At 41.7% G+C, this 20,231-nt stretch overlaps 1 protein-coding gene across 1 annotated transcript; it reads right to left on the bottom strand.

The window, feature by feature from the left end:
• Nucleotides 1–62: 62 nt before the first annotated feature.
• evplb (envoplakin b) lies at nucleotides 63–20,231 on the bottom strand. The gene is made up of 22 exons (XM_031320953.2): nucleotides 19,981–20,231; nucleotides 15,819–15,918; nucleotides 14,957–15,111; nucleotides 14,655–14,778; nucleotides 14,421–14,552; nucleotides 13,888–13,929; nucleotides 13,592–13,753; nucleotides 11,945–12,052; nucleotides 11,705–11,800; nucleotides 11,483–11,593; nucleotides 9,619–9,765; nucleotides 8,378–8,532; nucleotides 7,500–7,597; nucleotides 7,192–7,364; nucleotides 6,100–6,278; nucleotides 5,875–6,013; nucleotides 5,207–5,400; nucleotides 4,735–4,885; nucleotides 4,550–4,633; nucleotides 4,320–4,454; nucleotides 4,101–4,193; nucleotides 63–3,986 (listed from the first exon to the last, which is right to left on the bottom strand). Exons 1-22 carry the CDS (start codon nucleotides 20,004–20,006, stop codon nucleotides 327–329), a joined length of 6,264 nt encoding a protein of 2,087 aa, XP_031176813.1. The 5' UTR covers nucleotides 20,007–20,231; the 3' UTR covers nucleotides 63–326.

Below are 20,231 nucleotides of genomic sequence, written 5' to 3'. Positions count from 1 at the left end.
AACACACATACATTGTAATGATTCAATTGTTGGTATTTTAAATAAAAAGACAGAAAAATGAATGTGAGGCTTGTGGAATTTAATAGGCACTTATGAAGGATTTAGCTTGAGAGTGCTGAAAAAACTTTAAAATTTACCATATAAAACAAACATTACCCTCATTTTAACAGCAGGCCCAAAAATAGTACTGAAAAAAGCAGATCCACATGTAAAGTAAAAGTTTACAAACATTTCATTTTTATCTTTACGTGGATTAGTTAGTTAGCGTTATCACACACCCTTTACCACCAGTAGCTGTGCCAAATAAAACATCTTAAACTCCACCTCTAGACTCTGCTGTTGGAGGCGCTGAAACGATAGTTTGAGTATGATGGGGCATTTGCAGCATCAGTGGAGGCTGCAGGAAGCAGCAGGAGCCCCGTGCTGATGTCTCTCTTACACCGATCCATCGCCTGCTTGTACGATATCTTCTCTTTAGTGATGGGGTCCACCAGCTCTTTTGTGTGGGAGGCCTCGTCTTTCAGCTGATCAGCTGTTGTGCTGTCAATAATATTACTGGCGAGAGCTTCTTTGATAGTGAGGCGGCCTGCTTTAGCGGGATTCACAAACCCACCGGTCAGGTACTGCGCCTCCATGTACCTCCTGGCATTTTCTTGGGGAATATACCCTTTCATCGCAGCCTGTCCCACTGCGAGACGGTCTTTGGTCATGGGGTCCTCAACACCAGTAAAGGCCTTCTGGGCATTCAGAAGCTTGTACATGTCATTTGTGTCAATGAGGCCGCGTTCAGCTGCCTTGTGGACAGAGAGTTTGTCCTTTTTGCTGAGATCGACAATTCCCCCAGATGCTGCTTGTGCCTCCAGCAGCTTCAGAGCTGTGTCGGCGTCAATTAGTTTGCGGGTCAGGGCACTTCGTACAGACATGCGACTCTCAGTGGTGGTGTCTAAAATACCAGAGATGGGGAAATGCTCATCACCTGCTGAAGCACTGAGGTTGTTCAAACTGCCAGCACTGAGGTTGTTCAAACTGCCAGCACTGTGGTTGGTCAAACTGCCAGCACTGTGGTTGGTCAAACTGCCAGCACTGTGGTTGGTCAAACTGCCAGCACTGTAGTTGTTCAAGTTGCCAGCACTGAGGTTGGTCAAACTGCCAGCACTGTAGTTGTTCAAGTTGCCACTGTAGTGAGTGTTGAGGCTGGGGTATGAGGACCTCATGGAGGGCGGCATGGAGTTCAAGGGAGAGCTTTTGATGGGTTTGGTGGGTGATCTTGGGACTGTTATTGGAGGAACGATGGGCTTTTTGGTTTCCCCTACAACCATGAGGGCAAACTCAGAAATGGACATTTTCCCTTCCTTGTAGCGTGTCACATCATACTGGGTCAAGCGACCATTCTTCAGAGCATCCTTGACAGAGAACTGTTTGCCACTTTTGCGATCCTGCAGGATTGTTGTGTCCCCGTCTGGACCGGTTGAAGTGATTTCCTCCCAGTCGCATTCCAACTCGGACAGTTTAATGTAGTGGTTGCGATCAATTATCCCCTCCACATAGGCATCATAGGGAGACATGTCTTTACCGGTTTCTGGATCCAGGATGGTGATCTTGGTGGAAAGATTTGTCTCCCTGGTGTGAGTTTCAGAATGGTCCTCTTTCTTGACGTTGTTCTGCAGCTCCATGATGAGTGTATTCCTCTCATGTATTTTGTCTTTTTCGTTGAGGATTTCTCTCTCCAGCCTTTGTATTTCAGAGGATGTCTTAAGACTCCTCTGTCGTACAATCTGGGTCATCTCACTCATCTGCTTGGACTTTTGCTGGAAGGTTATGCTGATTTCTTGTCTTTGAGACTCTAGCATTTTGAGCTGTCGGAGATTATCCTCCTTCTCTCTTTGCAGAGCATCTCTGTTGGCAATGAGAGTGGTCCCCTCCTGAGAAGACACAGACTTTGTTGTCTGCATGTGAGTCATTCTGATGTGGATGTTCTGAGCCTTTTCCTCCTGGTCACGTCGGAGATTTCTCTCCTGCGTTACGAGCTCTCTTAGATGATCCCTTTCAGCCTCCACTGCCGGGTCTTTCTCTACACGAACAACTTCTCTGTAAACCACCTTCTCAATTGACTTCTCCTTTTGCAGAATCTCCAACCTGAGCTGTAGGTTGCGGATTTCTCTATGTAGACGGCTAATATTGGTGCCCTCAGTCTCCAAGTCGACACGTATACCATCAGTAAGTTTTTCCAGCTTAGGGTCCCTCTCCACTTTCAGGATCTCCTCGATGACAATCTTCTCCTCAACAGGTGGTGGAGTGTTTTCCAGTTCAATAATGCGCGATTTGATCTGCCTGAGCTCTGACTCTACTTGAATTTTCCTCTGACGATCGTCCGCCTGAGCCAGGGTATTCTCTTTGTCTTGAATCAGGGCTCTGAGCTGTCGGACCTCCATTTCAATCTTTCTGCGGGTTTTCATTTCATCGTCCAGGTTCTTGTTCAACTTCTCATGCTCCAGAACCTGCGTGGGGTCCCTCTGAAGACGGACCACTTCCTGCATGACAATCTTTTCCTCCGGCTTCTGCCTTTCCAGGAGAATGTATTGGTTCTGCAGGTCGTAGAGAACCTCCTCCACACTGCGGCGTTGTTGAATCTCTTCTCTTACATTCCTCCGAAGTCTGTCTGCCTCTTTCTCAAGAAGAGGATCGTTCTCATATTTGATGAGCTCTTTAGTAACTAGCTTGGTCTCCACCTTGGATTTTTCAGCTTTCAGCTCGTCTCTTTCTTTACGTAGGTGGGTGAGCAGCTCCAGGGTGGTGTCATAGTTGACTTGCAGACGGGAGACTTGGTTGTTCAGCCTTTGCAATTCTCTGGTGACCTCAGGGCTTTTCTCTTCTTTGATGATCTCTTGGGTCACCTCCTTGTACTCCACTTTGGGTTTCTGAGTGCGCAGAGTAGTCAGAGTCGTTATAATTGTCTTGATTTCTTTCTCCAGGTCTGTACTGTTACGGCTGGTATCCTGCAGCTCTTTCCTCAGACGTACCAGCTCGACTTCTGTGTCAGGATCAACTCTGTAGATCTCATTGACAATCTCCTTGACTTCGACTTTAGACCTGAGATTGTCCACCTCACCATAACGTAGTTGTAAGGTGGTCAGGTCCTTCATCAAGATAACATTCTCATCTTTCTCCTCCTCCAAGGAAATTTGTAGTTTCTTTGACTCTTCCACCGCTTCTGGATCTTGCCGTACTTGCTTCACCACCTTGGTGACTATCTTGGGTTGGATGGTGGGAATGACCCTCTCCAGCGTGTTTATCTGGCTCCTTGTGCTAAAAATTCGATCGTTGAGCGACTTGAATTGGGATTCCTCCTGGGCGATATCATTCTGGAACGTGAGAACGGCTTTCAGCATCTCGGGATCCCTTTCAAGCCTCACCACCTCTTTCTTAACAACCGTCTCCCTGATTTTTGGTTTCTGCTGAGACAGAACCGTGAGCTCAGTTTTCACATGAACTGACTCAGTATCTCTGGTTTGGAGCTCCAGTCGTATCCTCTGCATCTCATCTCTCATCTTGACAGCTTCTTTGTCAAGCTGCGGGTCTCTCTCGTATTCATACAGTAGCTTGGTCACCAGTTTTGGTTCGATTTTGGTCAGCTGTCTTTCTACTGTGATAATCTTCTCATTTATAATTTCTATCTCTGAAAGGGTTCTTGACCTCTTCAATGCTTCATCCTGTATCCGACTTTTCAGGGACACTATATCCGCCTCCACTTTTGGGTCACGGTAGTATTGCACCACCTCCTTCTCCTCCAACCTCTCTACTCCTCTCCTGCTCTTCAAAGACATAAACCTCTTACGGTATGTTTCCAGGTCTTTTTCAGCATTAAAGCGCCTGTCTACCTCCTCATTTAATTCCTTTTTCAGACTACCACTCTCCTCCAGGTCCTTCTTCTGGCTTTGTTGCTGCAGTTGCTGGTTGACCACCACCTGACTAACTTGCTCTTCATTCTGCATATGAAGAAAAGGATAAAGGAGATGATAATTTTGAAACAGGAAACAGTAGGAATGATTCTGCTATTACTTGGGTGTTGGGTGGGTTATTTTGATTCCGTAATATCGTACCCTGGCCTTGATGTTCCTCGCCGTCTCCAACTGTCTGAGTAGCAGGTCATTTTCCGCAGACACCTGAGAGAAAAGGTTCAGTAGATCTTTCTCCTGTAGTAGAAGCAGAGGGCAAAATGAGTTTAGAGATTGAAGACTACAGCGAAACTTTTACAGAAAAGGAAGAGAACTGTCATGAGTTCTTGGTTGTCTTTAGGCGGTTGTCTATAATAGGTGTACCTTTCTCTGTACGGCCTGAGCCATAGTTGAAGTTTTACGTATCTTTAGGACTGGTTCATCATCGTTGCCGTTGTCATCATCGTTATCGTCATCATTCAGAGTGCTACGGTAAGTGTTTGACTTATTGTCATACTCCTGAAAGGAAATATATTTCAACATTGAAGGATTATTAATTGGAAGTGCATACCTAATCAACTGTAAATGAGAATAATCATATTTTCTGAACTCACATTCAAGACGCTCTGCAGATCACGGGAAAGATACTTGACTCGATCCAAATCACCTGATTTTCTCTTGATGTCCTCCACTACTCTCTAAAACAAGACATGGAATCCCAAAACCGCACAGACTTGAGTTAGTTTGCATATAGAAGCTGGAGACAGGTTAATTCATGTAAAGAAATACTTGCACTCACCTTCTGAGAGTTCAGCTTGGCTTTCATCTGCGCCAGATCATCAGTAGGTTTGATCGTATTATTGGGCAAATTGACCAAGAAGAAATCCAATGACTGAACAGCATTCTGGAAATCTTGGTTTTTATTGGTTCCTTCCTGTATGAGACAAGCCCTAAAGCAAAATATAAAAAACATTTCTCATCACTAAAGAAATAGCACATATTATGCTTTTTCGTCTTTTCTGACCTATAAATGTTGTTGTAATGATGTATAGTCATGTTAAACGACCAAATGTCAAGGCAATGTCATGGCTCCAAGCCAATAGTTTATTGTGCGATGAATCAGGCAGGCTGCTCTATTGGAGTCCTGAATCAAAAACTAATACCAGAAAAGTAGTATAATTGCTGCTCTTTAAATAAAAACACATTTGTTGGGATGTAAAACACAAAATACACATACAGTTACAACAATGCCTGAATCATGTTTCACACACCTTTCCTGGAGCTGATTATTGACAGTCGTGTAACGGTTCTTCAGCTGTTTCACCTCGTTCTCCTGGCGGCGGATGTCAGGACAGTATTCATTGAAGCTCTGCTGCAAGGAGCGGCATGACTGGCTTGTCAGGTCCAAGTCTCTGCCTAATTTAGTCAACTCATCCTTCTTTGAGGTGACATCCTGACGCAAAACCTGTTTGGCACGAGGAGAAAAAACACAACGGGTTTGGATCCTTTGCTTTATCCCCTCATATAAGCCTATCCTGAAATTGTAAAATCTTTACAATGTCTGTTTTTTTGTGGGGCGCATTCACACGGGATAAGTGAAGGCTGTATTTTACTCAAATTTACTGACATTATCCCCCACATATGTCAAGGATCTGACAAAACTTTCATTTATAATTGCCAATGCAGCCAATACAACCCTGAATCACAGAGATGCTAATTCGAACTGGACTAATTTTTATCACACAACCTCTGTGTTTGTTGAAATATGCTAGGTAATTTGTAGTGGATTCTTTACTTGACAAATTACTGACATCGCACGGGATTAAGATCACAGACAACCTGCACAATTATTACAATTTACTAGCTGTCTCCAGGTAATAATAAGTCCTGTGCGAATAGAGATTTTGACTTGTTTTGATTGCATTATAAAGTACAACACCTGCAGCTGCTGGTTGCGACTCGGGAGGACTTTGGGTTGATCAAGAATGACGCCATCTTTAGCGAGCTTCTCCTCAAACCCAGAGACGATGCCTTCCACAGTCTGTTTCTGCTTCTCCAGGAACATGGAAGCTGTAGCTCTGGTTGAGAGAAACACAGAAGGTAATTATGAAAAAGAACATGCTACTTGCCTATATCAAAAATCAGTTAAAGAAAAATGTCCTACTTTTTATTATAAAGATCCATGAGGGCGTTGAGGTCATTAATCTTGTTGTTGGCAGTGTTGAGTTTGAGGGGCAGCGTAGAGGCGCTGGGTCCCAGGGGTTTCTTGGCCAGAATAGGCTCCATCTCTCTCTGGACTGCTGACTTCTCTGACTCCAGCTTTCTCACAGTCTGAGCAGATTTCTGGAGGGCAAAGTCACACGTGTTACTGATCACAACAAGATAGACATGTTGGGCCGAGGTGCCCAAATTCTTTCATATAAAAGGGCCAAAAAATGTATCTGGATGGAAGGCCACAGGCCAAAAATAATTATTGATGTAATGTGAAAATGCATTATATTTTATAGAAAATTAACCTAACCTAAATTAATCTAAATCTAAGTTAAATTTCGAAATAATAACACTTTAATCTGCATATATCTCCCACATTAGAGATCTTGTATTAAATTCTTCAGTGCCTTGTACAATCATTTATCACTTGCGATATCAATTGGAGACATGAAGCCTGTTTTTGTTTTTCAAAAGTCTTTTAACATTAGGTTCCAGCTGACAATTTTCTTTTATCAGTGTGCCACTGCCTCGATCGATCCATCTTGACTGGCAAACTCAAAGCCAGTGACGTAAGCACTCACAGCACGTGAGGGAGAGCGGGAGAGAGAAAGAATACTGTAATTCTTTTTTTATTTTTTTTTCACACGTTTTCTATACAATTGTACATAGCGCAACAGTGCTGCCATGTACATAAATACACAAATATATAGCACAATATACATTACGTAATTCTTGTAATTCTACGTAGATAAAACTTATGTACATAATTTAATAGGGAAGTTTCACAGCACTGTGCTTTACATTGCCGTAAAACTCAGATTAAGTACTTTATAGCTACACAAAATGTATGTTTCAAAGTCATTAAGGTTAGGATTACAGCCCTTTTAAAATAAGAGGAGAATAAGCATGAGCATGTCAAACACCATGGCGGGCCAAACAAAGGGAGCACGGGCCAAACTTGGCCCGCAGGCCCCAAATTGGGTGGACAAATAAGATAGTGAAACTGCAACCTATATTTTTAAAGCGTAATGTTGCTCATGTTCACCTCGTGCTCTTGCAGTCTGTTTGTCAGGTCCTGTGTGGGGTTGCGGTTGTCTAGCGGCGCTCTGAGTCGACTCAGGATTTCTTTTTCGCTCTGCTCCAGGGCTTTGTTGATCTTATCTAATTCACTGGCGAGCTCCGCAGCTCTGGGATCCTCTGGAGCGCTTTGAACAGCGGCTGAGGAGGAGCAAAGACAATAACTCTACAATTAAAAGTTAGATAGGCCCAAATTTTCCATCAAAGACTCTTCTGTGGTCTTTTAGCCATAGAAAACTAAATAAGGGCGCCCTGTCCAGATGTCTTTCTTCTCACCTGCCTTCTGAGGGCGGACAACCTCCACAGTGGGGTTCTTCAGGGAGGCCATTAGTGCAGATCTACGGGTCTTCAAGTCCGTCAGCGCTCTCTCCAGACTGAACACACACAGACACATAGACACCCAATGTTTCATTATTACACATCATCGGCTTTGTCTCTAGAGCTGCAAAGATTAATCGATTGTCAGCTATTAAATTAATCGCAAACTATTTTGATAATCGATTAATCAGTTTGAGTGAAAAACTCTCTGATTCCAGCTTCTTAAATGTGAATATTTTCTAGTTTCTTCACGCTCTATTAGTCCAGATCATATGTGAAAATGATGTTCACTAAGTACAGTTCATCGTGTTATATTTGGTATCATTGTAATCCTTGACCATCAAAACATAGGGGTAGACATCACCAATTCTGTGTTATCGTGTTTGGTTCAAGAGATATGACGCAAAACACATCATTTGGTTATGGCGGAAAAGTAAAATGGGTTGCGATGGCTCCCTTTCTGAAAATGTTCAGCACCCCAAACTGTACAAGTGTATCAAATTCCATGCTTAAATGAAAAAGTGAACATATCACCTCAAATGTGGCACATATCATCTATATGACAGTAAACTGAATATCCTTGAATTGAAGTGAACAAAACAAGGCATTTGAGGACGTCATCTTGGGCTTAGGAAAAACACGGATCGACATGTTTCACCATTTTCTGACTTTTCATAGACCAAAAAACTAATTAAGTAATCGTTAAAATATTCGACAGATTAATCGACAATGAAACTAGTCCTTAGTTGCAACCGAATTTGTCTCCGTTTGTTGTAATCGCATAACTAAACAACATAAGGAAAACATACTGTAGCTGGTGAGTTTGCACTCTGTACCTGTTTACTTTCTCCAGAGCCTCAGCATCAGGTGGAGGGACCATGAAACATGCCCCAGGGAGGGTTCTGGTCTTCCCACTGCTCGTCTGAAGCTCCCAGTTCATATTATCAGAGTTGGACTTTAGCTTTAGCTCCTCACCACGCCTGACTGTGTCCTGAACCAGAGAAGATGATAAAGTAAAGATGATAACAGGAATAATCTTTCTTGTTTTTTTTCAGCAAAGTGTAGGCTGGAATCAAAATTCTGGATTATTTTTTTCCTCTAGTTTCTAGGGATGTAACGATACACTCAACTCACGATTCGATACGATTCACGAAACGATTTTCTCAAGATTCATTTAACAGAATGAGCTGCAGACTTATGACATTCCTTTATTTCTATAAACTGTGCAGAACAACAGATGTGTCCCGTCATCAAAAGTGCAACTGAAATTGTATTTTATCTTAAATAATAAAATATGTAATACAAAATTATGAATTAGATTTTCAAAACAAATCCCACATCAAAATAACTAAATAAATAGAAAAAATCTCTTCAAATAAATGAACTAAGATCACGTAGTGACGTCTGAAGTCAAATAAGTGGAATCTAAAGTAGATTACGCCCTAGGACGCTTAAAAAATTGCATCGCGATTCATTTTTTATCTCAACCGGTTGTCTTTACACATTTATTTCCATTTTTAACCGATTCACGATATATCGGTACATCCCTACTACTTTGTTATGCTTTGCAATTTAATTACTTTAGTTAAAGCTATAGAGTGTAGTAGTTTCTGTCGCCCCCATGAGGAATTCTAAGTAATGACAACACCACTGTTGTTGCATCCACATGATACAAGCCTTCCGTAATTGCGCACCACCCCCACCCGTCCACCACGCAGTTGCTAGTGGTCAAGGAGGACACGGAGGATTAAAAAACCATGATGGACTCTTATCTTCAGTCGAGTTTGCGCGCGAAAGTCGCCGGACGACAACAATTTCTAAACACAGCCATATTGAGAAATCCAGAGAGCGTTGTGTGGAGCTGGTAGTCTTAATTAGCTTTGTAGCAACTCATTTGGCAATGGCTTGAATGTAACAGACGTTCATTAATATCAAAAAGTTATGCACTAGAGCTTTAATTGAATTACTTTCTTTGATCCTTTCAACTGGTGCATCTCTCATATATTTGTCATGACCAGAGAGCCAGGTTATGACATGTTTTCATATCAAATCCTGTAAATGACTGATCACAACCTACCTCTTCATCAGCCCAGTCACACAGAGACACTGCAGAGGTGGGTTTGGTGGGCGGGACCCGCCGTAACTTCAGAGGCACCACATCGCGGCTGATCTCCCTGAGGGCGGCCAGGCGCTGCTCATTCCTCTTTATTGCTGGTTCATCTCCCTTTGAATTATTATATAATGTTGAATTAAAACAGAAGCAACACAAACACACAAGTATAATGTGCTTCATCCCAAAATTTAGCATTTCTTTAATTCTAAACGGTTAGAGGTAGAACTGATTCTGCTGAGCAGGTTAAAGCAGATTTAAAGCCAGTTTGATCTGCAAACAGTAAACAATTTAAAGTATAAAACCTTCACCTGTACTCTTACTTACTTATATAAACTATCTTACTATCTTACAGCTTACAAATACTCCAGAGGTCCCCTAACCCCCTGAGTCATGTCTTGAAAATGATTGTAAAACAAGTTATAATTGGTCATGATAAATAATACGTTATACTGTATGTGTAATGCGGAATAGCGGTACTTTTAACCCCATTTGATTTAAACACATCTTATTAATCTATTCATCAGGGGTGCAAACAACACAACTAAAGCCGACATTGATATCGTTTGCAATCACTTTCCACACATCTTCATTGACTGCACTTGTCAACATGGAACAAACTAATATTCTATCAATATTTTGTTCTTATTTATTGATCCCTATTTAAACATCATACATACAGTGGCGCTCATAAGTTTATGAACCCATGCTAAAGTTGACTAAAAAGATGAATAAAAAATCTTTTGATTTTTCTTTGATCTTAATGTCTTAATCTTAAAAAAATGAGGAAAATCCAACCTTTAAGGACACCAATTTTCTTTGTGAATGAATAATGTATCATAAATAAATAAATGTTCTTCTTTAAAATACAGGGGGCATAAGTCAGTACATCCCTATGTTAAATTCCCATAGAGGCAGGCAGACTTTTATTTTTAAAGGCCAGTTATTTCATGGATCCAGGATACTATGCATCCTGATAAAGTTCCCTTGGCCTTTGGAATTAAAATAGCCCCACATCATCACATACCCTTCACCATACCCCCACATCATCACATACCCTTCACCATACCCCCACATCATCACATACCCTTCACCATACCCCCACATCATCACATACCCTTCACCATACCCCCACATCATCACATACCCTTCACCATACCCCACATCATCACATACCCTTCACCATACCTCTACATCATCACATACCCTTCACCATACCCCCACATCATCACATACCCTTCACCATACCCCCACATCATCACATACCCTTCACCATACCCCACATCATCACATACCCTTCACCATACCCCCACATCATCACATACCCTTCACCATACCTAGAGATTGGCATGGGGTACTTTCCATAAAATCATCTCTCAATGCAAATCAAACCAGCTATTAGACTAACTGAAATAAAACCATGCCAATACATTATTCATTCACAAAAAAAATTGGTAATTGGCAATTTCCAAAAGATGATTTTTTTATTCCTCTTTTTAGTCAACTTTAGCATGGGTTCATAAACGTATGAGTGCCACTGTATATGAGACTGTTTTTAACCTTATCTTGAATGTTAATTGCTACTTGAGAAGTTCAAATAAAGCGTGGTTTGCAGAATAGCACATCGCTAAGTAACATGTGTTGAGTGAGTATGGCTGTAATTAATCACATGATCACTTGAGAGTTGCTTTTACAGGTTCCTCCTACACTTAGCTGTAAGTATGACTCTTGATAAATTTGTGTTATTCTTTATGTGCAGCGAATAACTTTGCTGCTCTTCAAGACATTCGTTAGCTGCATAGAAACCATGACATAGGAAACCCAGTTGTACCTCCAGCGCCATCAGGACCTGAGGGTTGCTCTTCTTGGCCAGAGACGTTGGGTCCATAGAGGAATTGAGCCTCTCCAGGGACTCGGACAACGTCTCTGCATCCAGCTGGAACTGCATTGGAGAAGAAAAAAAGTTCACAACAAGTTGTAGTGAACCGGTCCATTTAGAAGAAGAAATACTATCACAGTCAGTCACAGTGTTGTGCGGTCAGAAGATCGCTACCTTCTTGTAGTCTTCAATGTTGTCCAGGTGTTTCTCCTGTGCCAGACACAAGTTGAGGAACGCTTGCCACTCAGACTGCACAGCATCTCTGTGTGCCTGACAAAAAACACACTCAATTCAATTAAAGTCAATTTCATTCATTCAATGTATTCCACATGCCACTGTGTCAGGTACTATGATGATTTATCACAGTTATCACACAGATATGTTTCTAACGTGTGAGATAGCGGACAGATGTACCTTCACTGTTGAGCTGCCAGGTTGTTTCATTTCAACAAGACGATTGCCTTCCAGCTGCAGCTTGTTGATCTCACTCTCATGTGCTATCAGTGCGCTGTTTTTGAATTTCTGTATATAAGAAGAAATAACATAAAGTCAAAATGACATAGTGTTTCAAGTACAGTATTCACATTACCCCAGCAGCTAAGCAGTTACTACCGTACTAGTTACACCAGTTGTGTCGCAACCTGCTCTTTGTTTATCAGCTTGCCTTCAAGCATAATCCTCTAAGTTTTAATATTCTTCTCTCCAAAATATCTCCACCCTGCACCTCACATTGATCACAAGACGACACATTAAACCGGGAAATTAAAGGGTGATTTTGGTATTTTTCAAACTGGACCCTATTTTCCCATGCACTGGTGTCTAATGTGAACAAAAATCTTTAAAAATTGGTCCAGTATGGAGCGAGAACACTGTAACCACCAGCCGCAAATTGGGCTGCAATGTAACCCTATCAGGCAAATGTGCACCCCGTCATATTCATCCAATGAAAGTTCTGTTTTTGCCACTAACAGGCTCAGATTGTTATTCTAAGTGTCTGACAACATTATTATTATTATTATTTTTTGGGGTGTTTTTTTTCCCTTTATTTCAAAGTGACAGTGGATAGAAAGGAAAGATGGGAGAGAGATGGGGATGACACGTAGCAAAGGGCCGCAGGTCGGATTCGAACCAAGGCCGCTGCAAAGGCCGCTGCAAAGGCCTCAGCCAACCTGGGGCCACGCTCTTACTGGGTGAGCTAGAGGTCACCCTAAGTGTCTGACAACATTAAGGTAAGGATTCATACGGAGATGGGCCTTTTTGTTAAAGAGTAAGATCTTTTTTGTTTAACATGAAACAGCCACGAAATCACCATCGCCAAACTCACCAGACTCCATTTAAATAATCAGTACTTTTAGCGTGTATAGAGCCAGCATGTTTCCACATGTAAATGGGTGAATTAAGATATTTCAATCAAACCAGAGTGGTGACTGTTGGAACAGTGGAAAGACGAGCCAAGACGCATTTTGGTAGTTCAATTTTGTGTCTGCTGACTTTGCATGAAGTGTGTTTTACAATGATTAAACTACTTTTCTTCTTTAAGATTATTTTTTGGGCATTCTAGGCCTTTATTTATATAGGAGAGCTGAAGACATGAAGGGGGGGAGAGAGAGAGAGAGAAGAGGAATGACACACAGCAAAAGGCCGCAGGTCGGAGTCGAACCCGCAGCCACTACGTCCAGGAGTAAACCTCTATATATGGGCGCCCTCTATACAAGGTGAGCTACCCAGGTGCCCAGGATCTTTACTCTTTACTTCTTACTCTACCTCTGTAGGAATCCTTTCCATAATGTTGTCAGGTACTTAGAATAATAATCTGAGCCTGTCAGTGGCAAAACAGCACTTTTTGTGGATGTAAATTGAAGGTGCGCAATTGCCCATTTACGTTACATCCCTGCTTGTTTCGCCGCTGCCGACTGCAGCGGTCTTGCTTAATTCTGGATTTCAAAGACAGTTTTTCCCATCAGTCACTTGGCAAAATAGGGTCCAGGTTGAAAAATACCAAAGTTACCCTTTATAAATGAGTTGATAATGACAACACGAGGACACATGCTGTCCCCTCACCTCATACTCCATGCGGACGCCTGAGGGGTCGACCATGCGATCGCTCCAGTCTCTCTGGAGGATCCTCTCCTGCTGGCCTGACAGGTACACCAGCTCCTTATTGCAGCTGTGCAAGTACTCGTACAGAGAGGCCAGGTGGTTGCGTCTCTGTTGGGAGGCTTCCTGCAGAACACACATGCAAGATGCACACATTACGTATGCATATCCCTCTGAACTTAAATCAATCCCTTCAAACAACATAAGTCACACATTGAAGCCTTTTCAGAGTCAGCAAGTGCAAAAAAAAACCAACTCACATAAAGTTTTGCATATTTCTCTTTGAAGGCGGCGTACTGCTCCTGCGGACAAAGACGAAGAAGGAACAGGTAAATAATTCATCCCGCAGAGAAGTATTCAGATCCTTTACTTAAGTAAAAGTACTAATACCACACTGTAAAATACTCGGTTACAAGTTAAAGGCCTGCATTGAAAATGTTACTACAGTAAAAGTATGTAAGTATCAGGAAAATGTACTTAAAGTATTAAAAGTAAAAGTACTCAATGCAATACATTTTAGAAACTGGAAATTGTATTTTATAAACTACATGTGTTTTGTGTGCAAAAATCTTAATTTGTAAAGTAACTAAAGCTGTCAGATGAATGTTGTGGAGTAAAAAGTTAAATATTTCCCTCTGAAATGTAGCGGAGTAGAAATAGAAAGTGGCATGAAAAGAAAAGACTCGAGCAAAGTAGAAGTACCTCAAATTTGTACTGAAGTACAGAGTAAATGTACTTAGTTACGTTCCACCACTTCTGCAGGGTGGGTGTTATGTGTGTTTCGTGCTGTTACCTGTGAGGTGGTGGTGCTGGGATCCAGCTGGGCTTTGTAGGCCTCGATCTGCTGGTGCAGAATGTTATGTGCTGCAATCTGCTTCTCTACGTCAGACAGGCTGGGGCCATATGCATCTGCCTTTAGCTGTTTCTGTAAATCACAGCATTACGAAGCAGAAAATTGTTCAACCTCTGACACCTAATAACCATGAAGATGTTAAGCTACTAAAACCCAAGATTGACTTGAACCGACCAGTTTTTCATCCAGCAGAGGACCCCAGTCGATCTTTTGCTTCGGATCCAAAGTTAGCCCCTGGGAATACAGTTCCCTGTAGATGGCGCAGTCCTTCACCCAGCGATCATGGAGGTTTTTCACACTGAAAAAGGAGGGAGCAGACACACAAGTGTTTCAGTCATGGATAAGTAGAGGGGTGGGGAACATGGAAATGACACTTTGTGGCATTCATGTTTCGATGGTATGCGACACATCGAGTTTAAGGTGTGTCTGATGGCATGCATCACTGGGTTTGTGTGTCTGTGACAGAATAAACTCACTCGTTCTCTATCTCGAGGGCCTGCGGGTGCTTCATCTTCTTAGCCTTGTCCACGTCCATGAAGAGATTCTTCAGCAGCTCCTCAGCCTGCATCAGGCTGTTGGTGTTTTCCTTCTGGTGGATCAGGGGCTGTTTCTTCTCATCACGCTCGGTGTCCTTCAGGTGGGAAAAAAAAGAACATTGTGCTTGTCAGAGTCAAACATTTTTATCTCTAGGAGTTTTTAAAAAAAAACCATCCCTGCTTCAACAATCACATGTTTCTGCTGAGATTATTTTTTGGGCTTTTTCGTCTTTAATAGGTAGGACAGCTAGGTGAGAGAGAAGACATGCAGGAAATCGTCACAGGTCGGACTCGAACCCTGGACTTCTGCATTTAGGCATAAGCCTCTCAGTATATGTGCGCCTGCTCTACCCACTGAGCCAACCCAGCCACCTGCTGAGTTTATCTGATTAAGAAAAAAAAGCTTTGAATGTCCTTTTTTAAGTTGGGTTGGTGTTTTTGAATGGATTTATAGTGTCAAAAACTTAAGTGCAGACTTGCTGATTAATGAATGACATGGTAATAGTTCTGGTGGTTTTCCTTCCAACGCTTTAACAACACTTTATTTACATGGAGGGGACAACGCCCTGCAATGTATGTTCAATAAATATAAAGAAAAAAAAGATTGAGCAAAAAATATGGACTCAAAACAAAAGAAAAAAACAGGTGGTCATACTCTGTTGCATGCTTCACCCTCACAAAGATGACATAGTGTCTACATAGTTTCTACTGGATCAAACTGATCCAGTAATGTTTTTAGTATCAAATTAAGTCAGTGTCAATGTACTCAAGTCATAAGTCTTCATTTTTGTGGACGTCTTACCACAGCCAGCAGCTCCTCTGTTGCCAGAATATTCTTCTCTACTTGGTCTGCACTCTTCTGCATGCGAGCGATCACCACAGCCAGGTCAGTGGCCTGACTCCTGGGTAAAAACACAGAGAGAAGATGGTCAAGATCCTCCAAACCAATGACATCGCTCTGTGAGGAGACTCCAGATGTTTCTTGACATGATTTAAAGACATGAGGAAAACAAGTACTAGTAAAAAGTAAGATATGCTCTTGTTACTGTGATTAAAATAGCTTGTTTTTGTACTTGAATACCTAAATCAGCAAATCTACTCTCATGCTTACAACTAGTTTATATTCTGTTGGGTGATTCAGTCTATACAGGCTCCAGATTTTAGAAGTTAATCAGCTGTTTTGTTTGTATAATTTTGATCTCTTAAGTAACTATTGCTGTCAAATAAATGTGGATTAACGAGTACAATACTTTCCTCTGAAATGTAATGGAGTAGCATAAAAGTACCTCAAAATTGCACTGAAGTACAGTACTTGAATAAATATTATTTTCAACCGCTGGCTTCAAAATGTAGAGTCGTATTAAAAGAGCAACTTCAGAGTGTTACTTTTAATTAACAATTAAAACACAGACAAACAGACTTAGAAAAAGTTTTTATCCTAAAGCCATAACTGTACTTAACGCTACTCCGAGTATTAGTAAGGAATCGTACAGTGGATGTCTTGTATGTGTGGTATGTTGTGTTTTTGGGTCTTTACATTCTTTTTTTACAAGCTTCCGTCTCTTTTTATATACTTTATAGTGACTTTTAGAGTTTGTTGTTTGCACTGATAGGACTGCATCCAATTTCTTTGTACATGTACAATGACAATAAAAACTCCATTCTTTTGCTCTTCGTGTAATGAAAAGGCACGGAAGTTAACATTTCAGGTGTGAACATAAAACCCACCGAGAGCACGAACAAACACGACTCCTTCACTGGCATGTCACTCATAAGTTATTATCTGCAGACCTGTTAGGGCTCTCTTTGTTCTGTCATTCCTCCTCCGCTGTGATATGAAAGCCAACTATTTCTTCTGACACACCCGGATCAGGACCCAGGGGACACTTTTGTCCCCCGTCCCCTCCCATTGGCTGTCAGGAATGTTGTCTGTGTGTGGCAGACATTCCTGTGGCCTTTCAGCTCTTATCAAATGAACAGCGTCATTTATTTCCAGTAGGGCTTTGACAGTTGTAGTCAGACATTATGGCTCGTATTAGGTAGAGTACCGGGGGTGGATTACTTCCTGCAGTCTTTTTATTACTCCAAGTGGTGGAATGTTACTAAGTACATTTAGTCATGTCAGAAATTGTTGCATTTCAAGTGTTGCATGCAATAACTTAGCCTAATTTGGATGTATCATGAGCGAACAACGTTATCACCAGTGGCGATTTTAGACCCTTTTTAGGGGGGCTCAACACTTTTAACACTTTTGCAAGGCACTGTACCCATGTCACATTCTCATTAAGGGCTGAGCCCCCCTAAAGGTCGGATCCTAGAATCGCCCCTGGTTATCACTGTCATTGTGTCACGAGCCAGAGCATTAAGAGTTTCTTGTAGCAACCTTACTGGCTGTTTACACTAACACAGGGGTGTTCAGCTGAAATCTGTGACCTGTCAGAATGTGTTACTATAGCGGCGTCTACCTGCCGTAAATCATTTTGTGACTTTGCGGGAAAAATCAGACCCGAGCACAAATAAAAACTACATAAAAATAGCATTCTTTTCACTGTTAGTCTTCTTTGCTGTTACCGGTCATTAAGTTACATAGTCACTCTTATTGTTTATTTCCTTTTAATATGTTTATGTATGCACCAACCACCGAGGTAAATTCCTTGTGTTAGGCTACTTACTTGCAACACATCCTATCTGATTTTGATTTGATTGATTTATGCAAAACACATGAAAACCTCACAAAATATGATGCTAAACTACCTAACAGTATAAACAAGTAGAGCTGGATCAGTCAATTAATCGATGAGTAAACTGATTGTTTAAGTAAAAATGCTAAACATTTAATTCCATTTGGTTCTAGCGTCTAAAATGTAAGGTTTTGCTGCATTTCCTTTTAACTATTTAAAAGATTTTTTTTTTTTTTTTTTAAATAACTTTGAGGTCTGGACTATTTTATAGGACAAAAACATGCATTGTGTAGGTGTAACTTTGGGCTCTGGGTAATCGTGACGGGTGCTTCCCACGATTTTCTGAAGTTTTACAAACCAAACAATCAATCAATCAATCAGAGATTAATCCATAATAAAAAATCATAATTAGTTCAATATTTGCTCCATTTCAACCAACTACAACTACAGTACAGTAACAATTAAAATCGCGTTTATCTCTGCTGCAAAGGTCCCACATGTGGGTGACTTCATTCATGGCTAAGAGCTACGTCACAAACACACAGAGCTGTTTCTTGCCATAATCATGAATACTCAAGCGTGTATATCAGGCGAGCTATTCACCACATTTTACACTCACTCACTGACTCACTCACTTCCCTTTAAACTCAAGAGTCACTGCGCCGATAGGATATAAGATAAGACAAACCGAGCAGCAGAGAGACCCTGCCCTTCCACTCCCTCAGCCATTCCTGTTTCCGTCAGAAACTATCTTGAGCCTTTGGCTGCCCGGCCTAAAGCCCGGGCTAAAGTTCAACAGTATCTGCCCCCCTAGGTGACATGTTGCACCGAAAGGAGATAAAACCCCTGCTTACTCAAGATGAAAGGAGCATGGCGGAGGTTGCGCAATTTCAAACTCTCGTTGTCCACACATTTATTGCAAAGTGTAACTTCATAAACCATGATTAATCGCTCCTCTATTTAAACAACCACTTGTTCCACTGCATAGCAATAACAACAATCTGCACACTGTTGACCTATCTGCTTAACGAGTCAGAACACCGGCCTATTAAGTGGCACCAGAAATTAATGTAGTGAGTCAGTAAACTTAGGTGATACTCCCTTTGGGCAAAGATACAAGGTGCTGTGGTTAAGAGAAGCAAGTCAGGTGAGGTGACAGGAAGACAATCAATGAAGTATCCTCAACATGTATGGTAGTAACATAGTGGTATTTGTTGGGGATTTCCTCCTCTGTGCCCCCTCGTTTGGGACAATGTGTCTGACTCCAAATAAAAGACCTATATATCCCCGCGCATTCGTTAAATTGGAATTACATTGATCCTAAGCAAGAGCCAAATAAGACGATAAGATAAAGTCAAATACATTCGTTTAATCAGTCAAGCATCGGAGTTTCAATACACAGATCAGTGGGATCACAAGGCACACAGAGACTAAGTTACCCTAGCAACAGACAAAAACCCAGAGCCGGTCCACGTAGACTGTCAGACCTTGTGAGCCCCGATCTATTCTTCCCCTCATCTCTTATACTTTCTTTCTTGGGCCCCCTCTTCTTCTTCCGCACCGGGACTGCTATCTTCACACAACACCCGCCAGGGTGGGGGCCCCTGTATTTTGTCTCATCCTCATTTGTTATTATTACTCAATGTACTAACTATCTTATATTTACCGCTTAAGCTAAACAATCTGTGTGTCAGAGTTTCCTTTATTCGGGGAACCACCATCTCTATAACAGCACACAACTCTGTGCAATAAGCATACACCAAAACACACTTGGTCTCTTATGGAAACCTTTTACATTATTATTATATTTATCTGCAACTAGTAAGAACATTATTCTACATATTATCAAAGTAAACAGGGAAAGACTGAGGCATTTTATGTCATTTTCTAAAGCTCTTCCTCTTTAGTTTTCTTTTTAAGAATGAATGAAAGACAGACAGATATTTGTATCTAACACAAATAATGTATATTAGTGGTCAGAGAGGTATTGTTTTCGTATGGCATCTGACTCCTGTGGCACACTGTATTGTCCGGGGTTAACAAAACACTGTGCAAACATAAATAGGATCATGGTACCAAAAAAAAAAAAAAGCCTGCATGCTGAATTTCAGGCCAGCTCTTCAGAAAGAAAACACAAGAGTGAGGCAGCAAAAGAGAGGAGAAAAGGGACACGCAACATTAGGAAACCTGACACACACACACACACACACACACAGAGAGAGAGAGAGAGAGAGAGAGAGAGAGAGCGAGAGAGAGAGAGTGAGTGGAAAGGGTTTAACTTACTTGCTGATCTTTACAGGATTCGACATCTTGGGAGACTGTTTGTTGCAATCTTAGTCCGACTGTGTTTCTTACAACTCCTCACTCTCTCCTCTCCTCTTTCCTCTTGCTCCTTCTTGTCTCTTGCTGCGTCTCCCACTAAGTTAAGGAGCGTCCACCTGTCTCAGCTCCACCCAGGCCAGCAGGTGTGTCATCAGCAGAAGCAGCAGACCGGGCGGACCTGTTCCACGCTGCCGGCACGGCGCATTCATCGC

This window comes from Sander lucioperca, chromosome 21 (assembly GCF_008315115.2).
Source record: "Sander lucioperca isolate FBNREF2018 chromosome 21, SLUC_FBN_1.2, whole genome shotgun sequence".
NCBI classification, from domain to species: domain Eukaryota; kingdom Metazoa; phylum Chordata; class Actinopteri; order Perciformes; family Percidae; genus Sander; species Sander lucioperca.
The sequence above is the reverse complement of the archived record's forward strand: the minus strand, read 5'-3'. Positions and strand labels throughout refer to the sequence as shown.

Bases quoted from the DNA above. Each gene is read 5' to 3' on its own strand.
- evplb (XM_031320953.2), bottom strand. From the start codon at position 20,006: ATGTCGAATCCTGTAAAGATCAGCAA. The intron at 15,112-15,818 runs GTAAGACGTCCA...TCCCACCTGAAG, and splicing joins CAGAGGAGCTGCTGGCTGTG to GACACCGAGCGTGATGAGAA. The intron at 13,754-13,887 runs GTGAGTTGGTTT...TGTGTTCTGCAG, and splicing joins AGAAATATGCAAAACTTTAT to GAAGCCTCCCAACAGAGACG.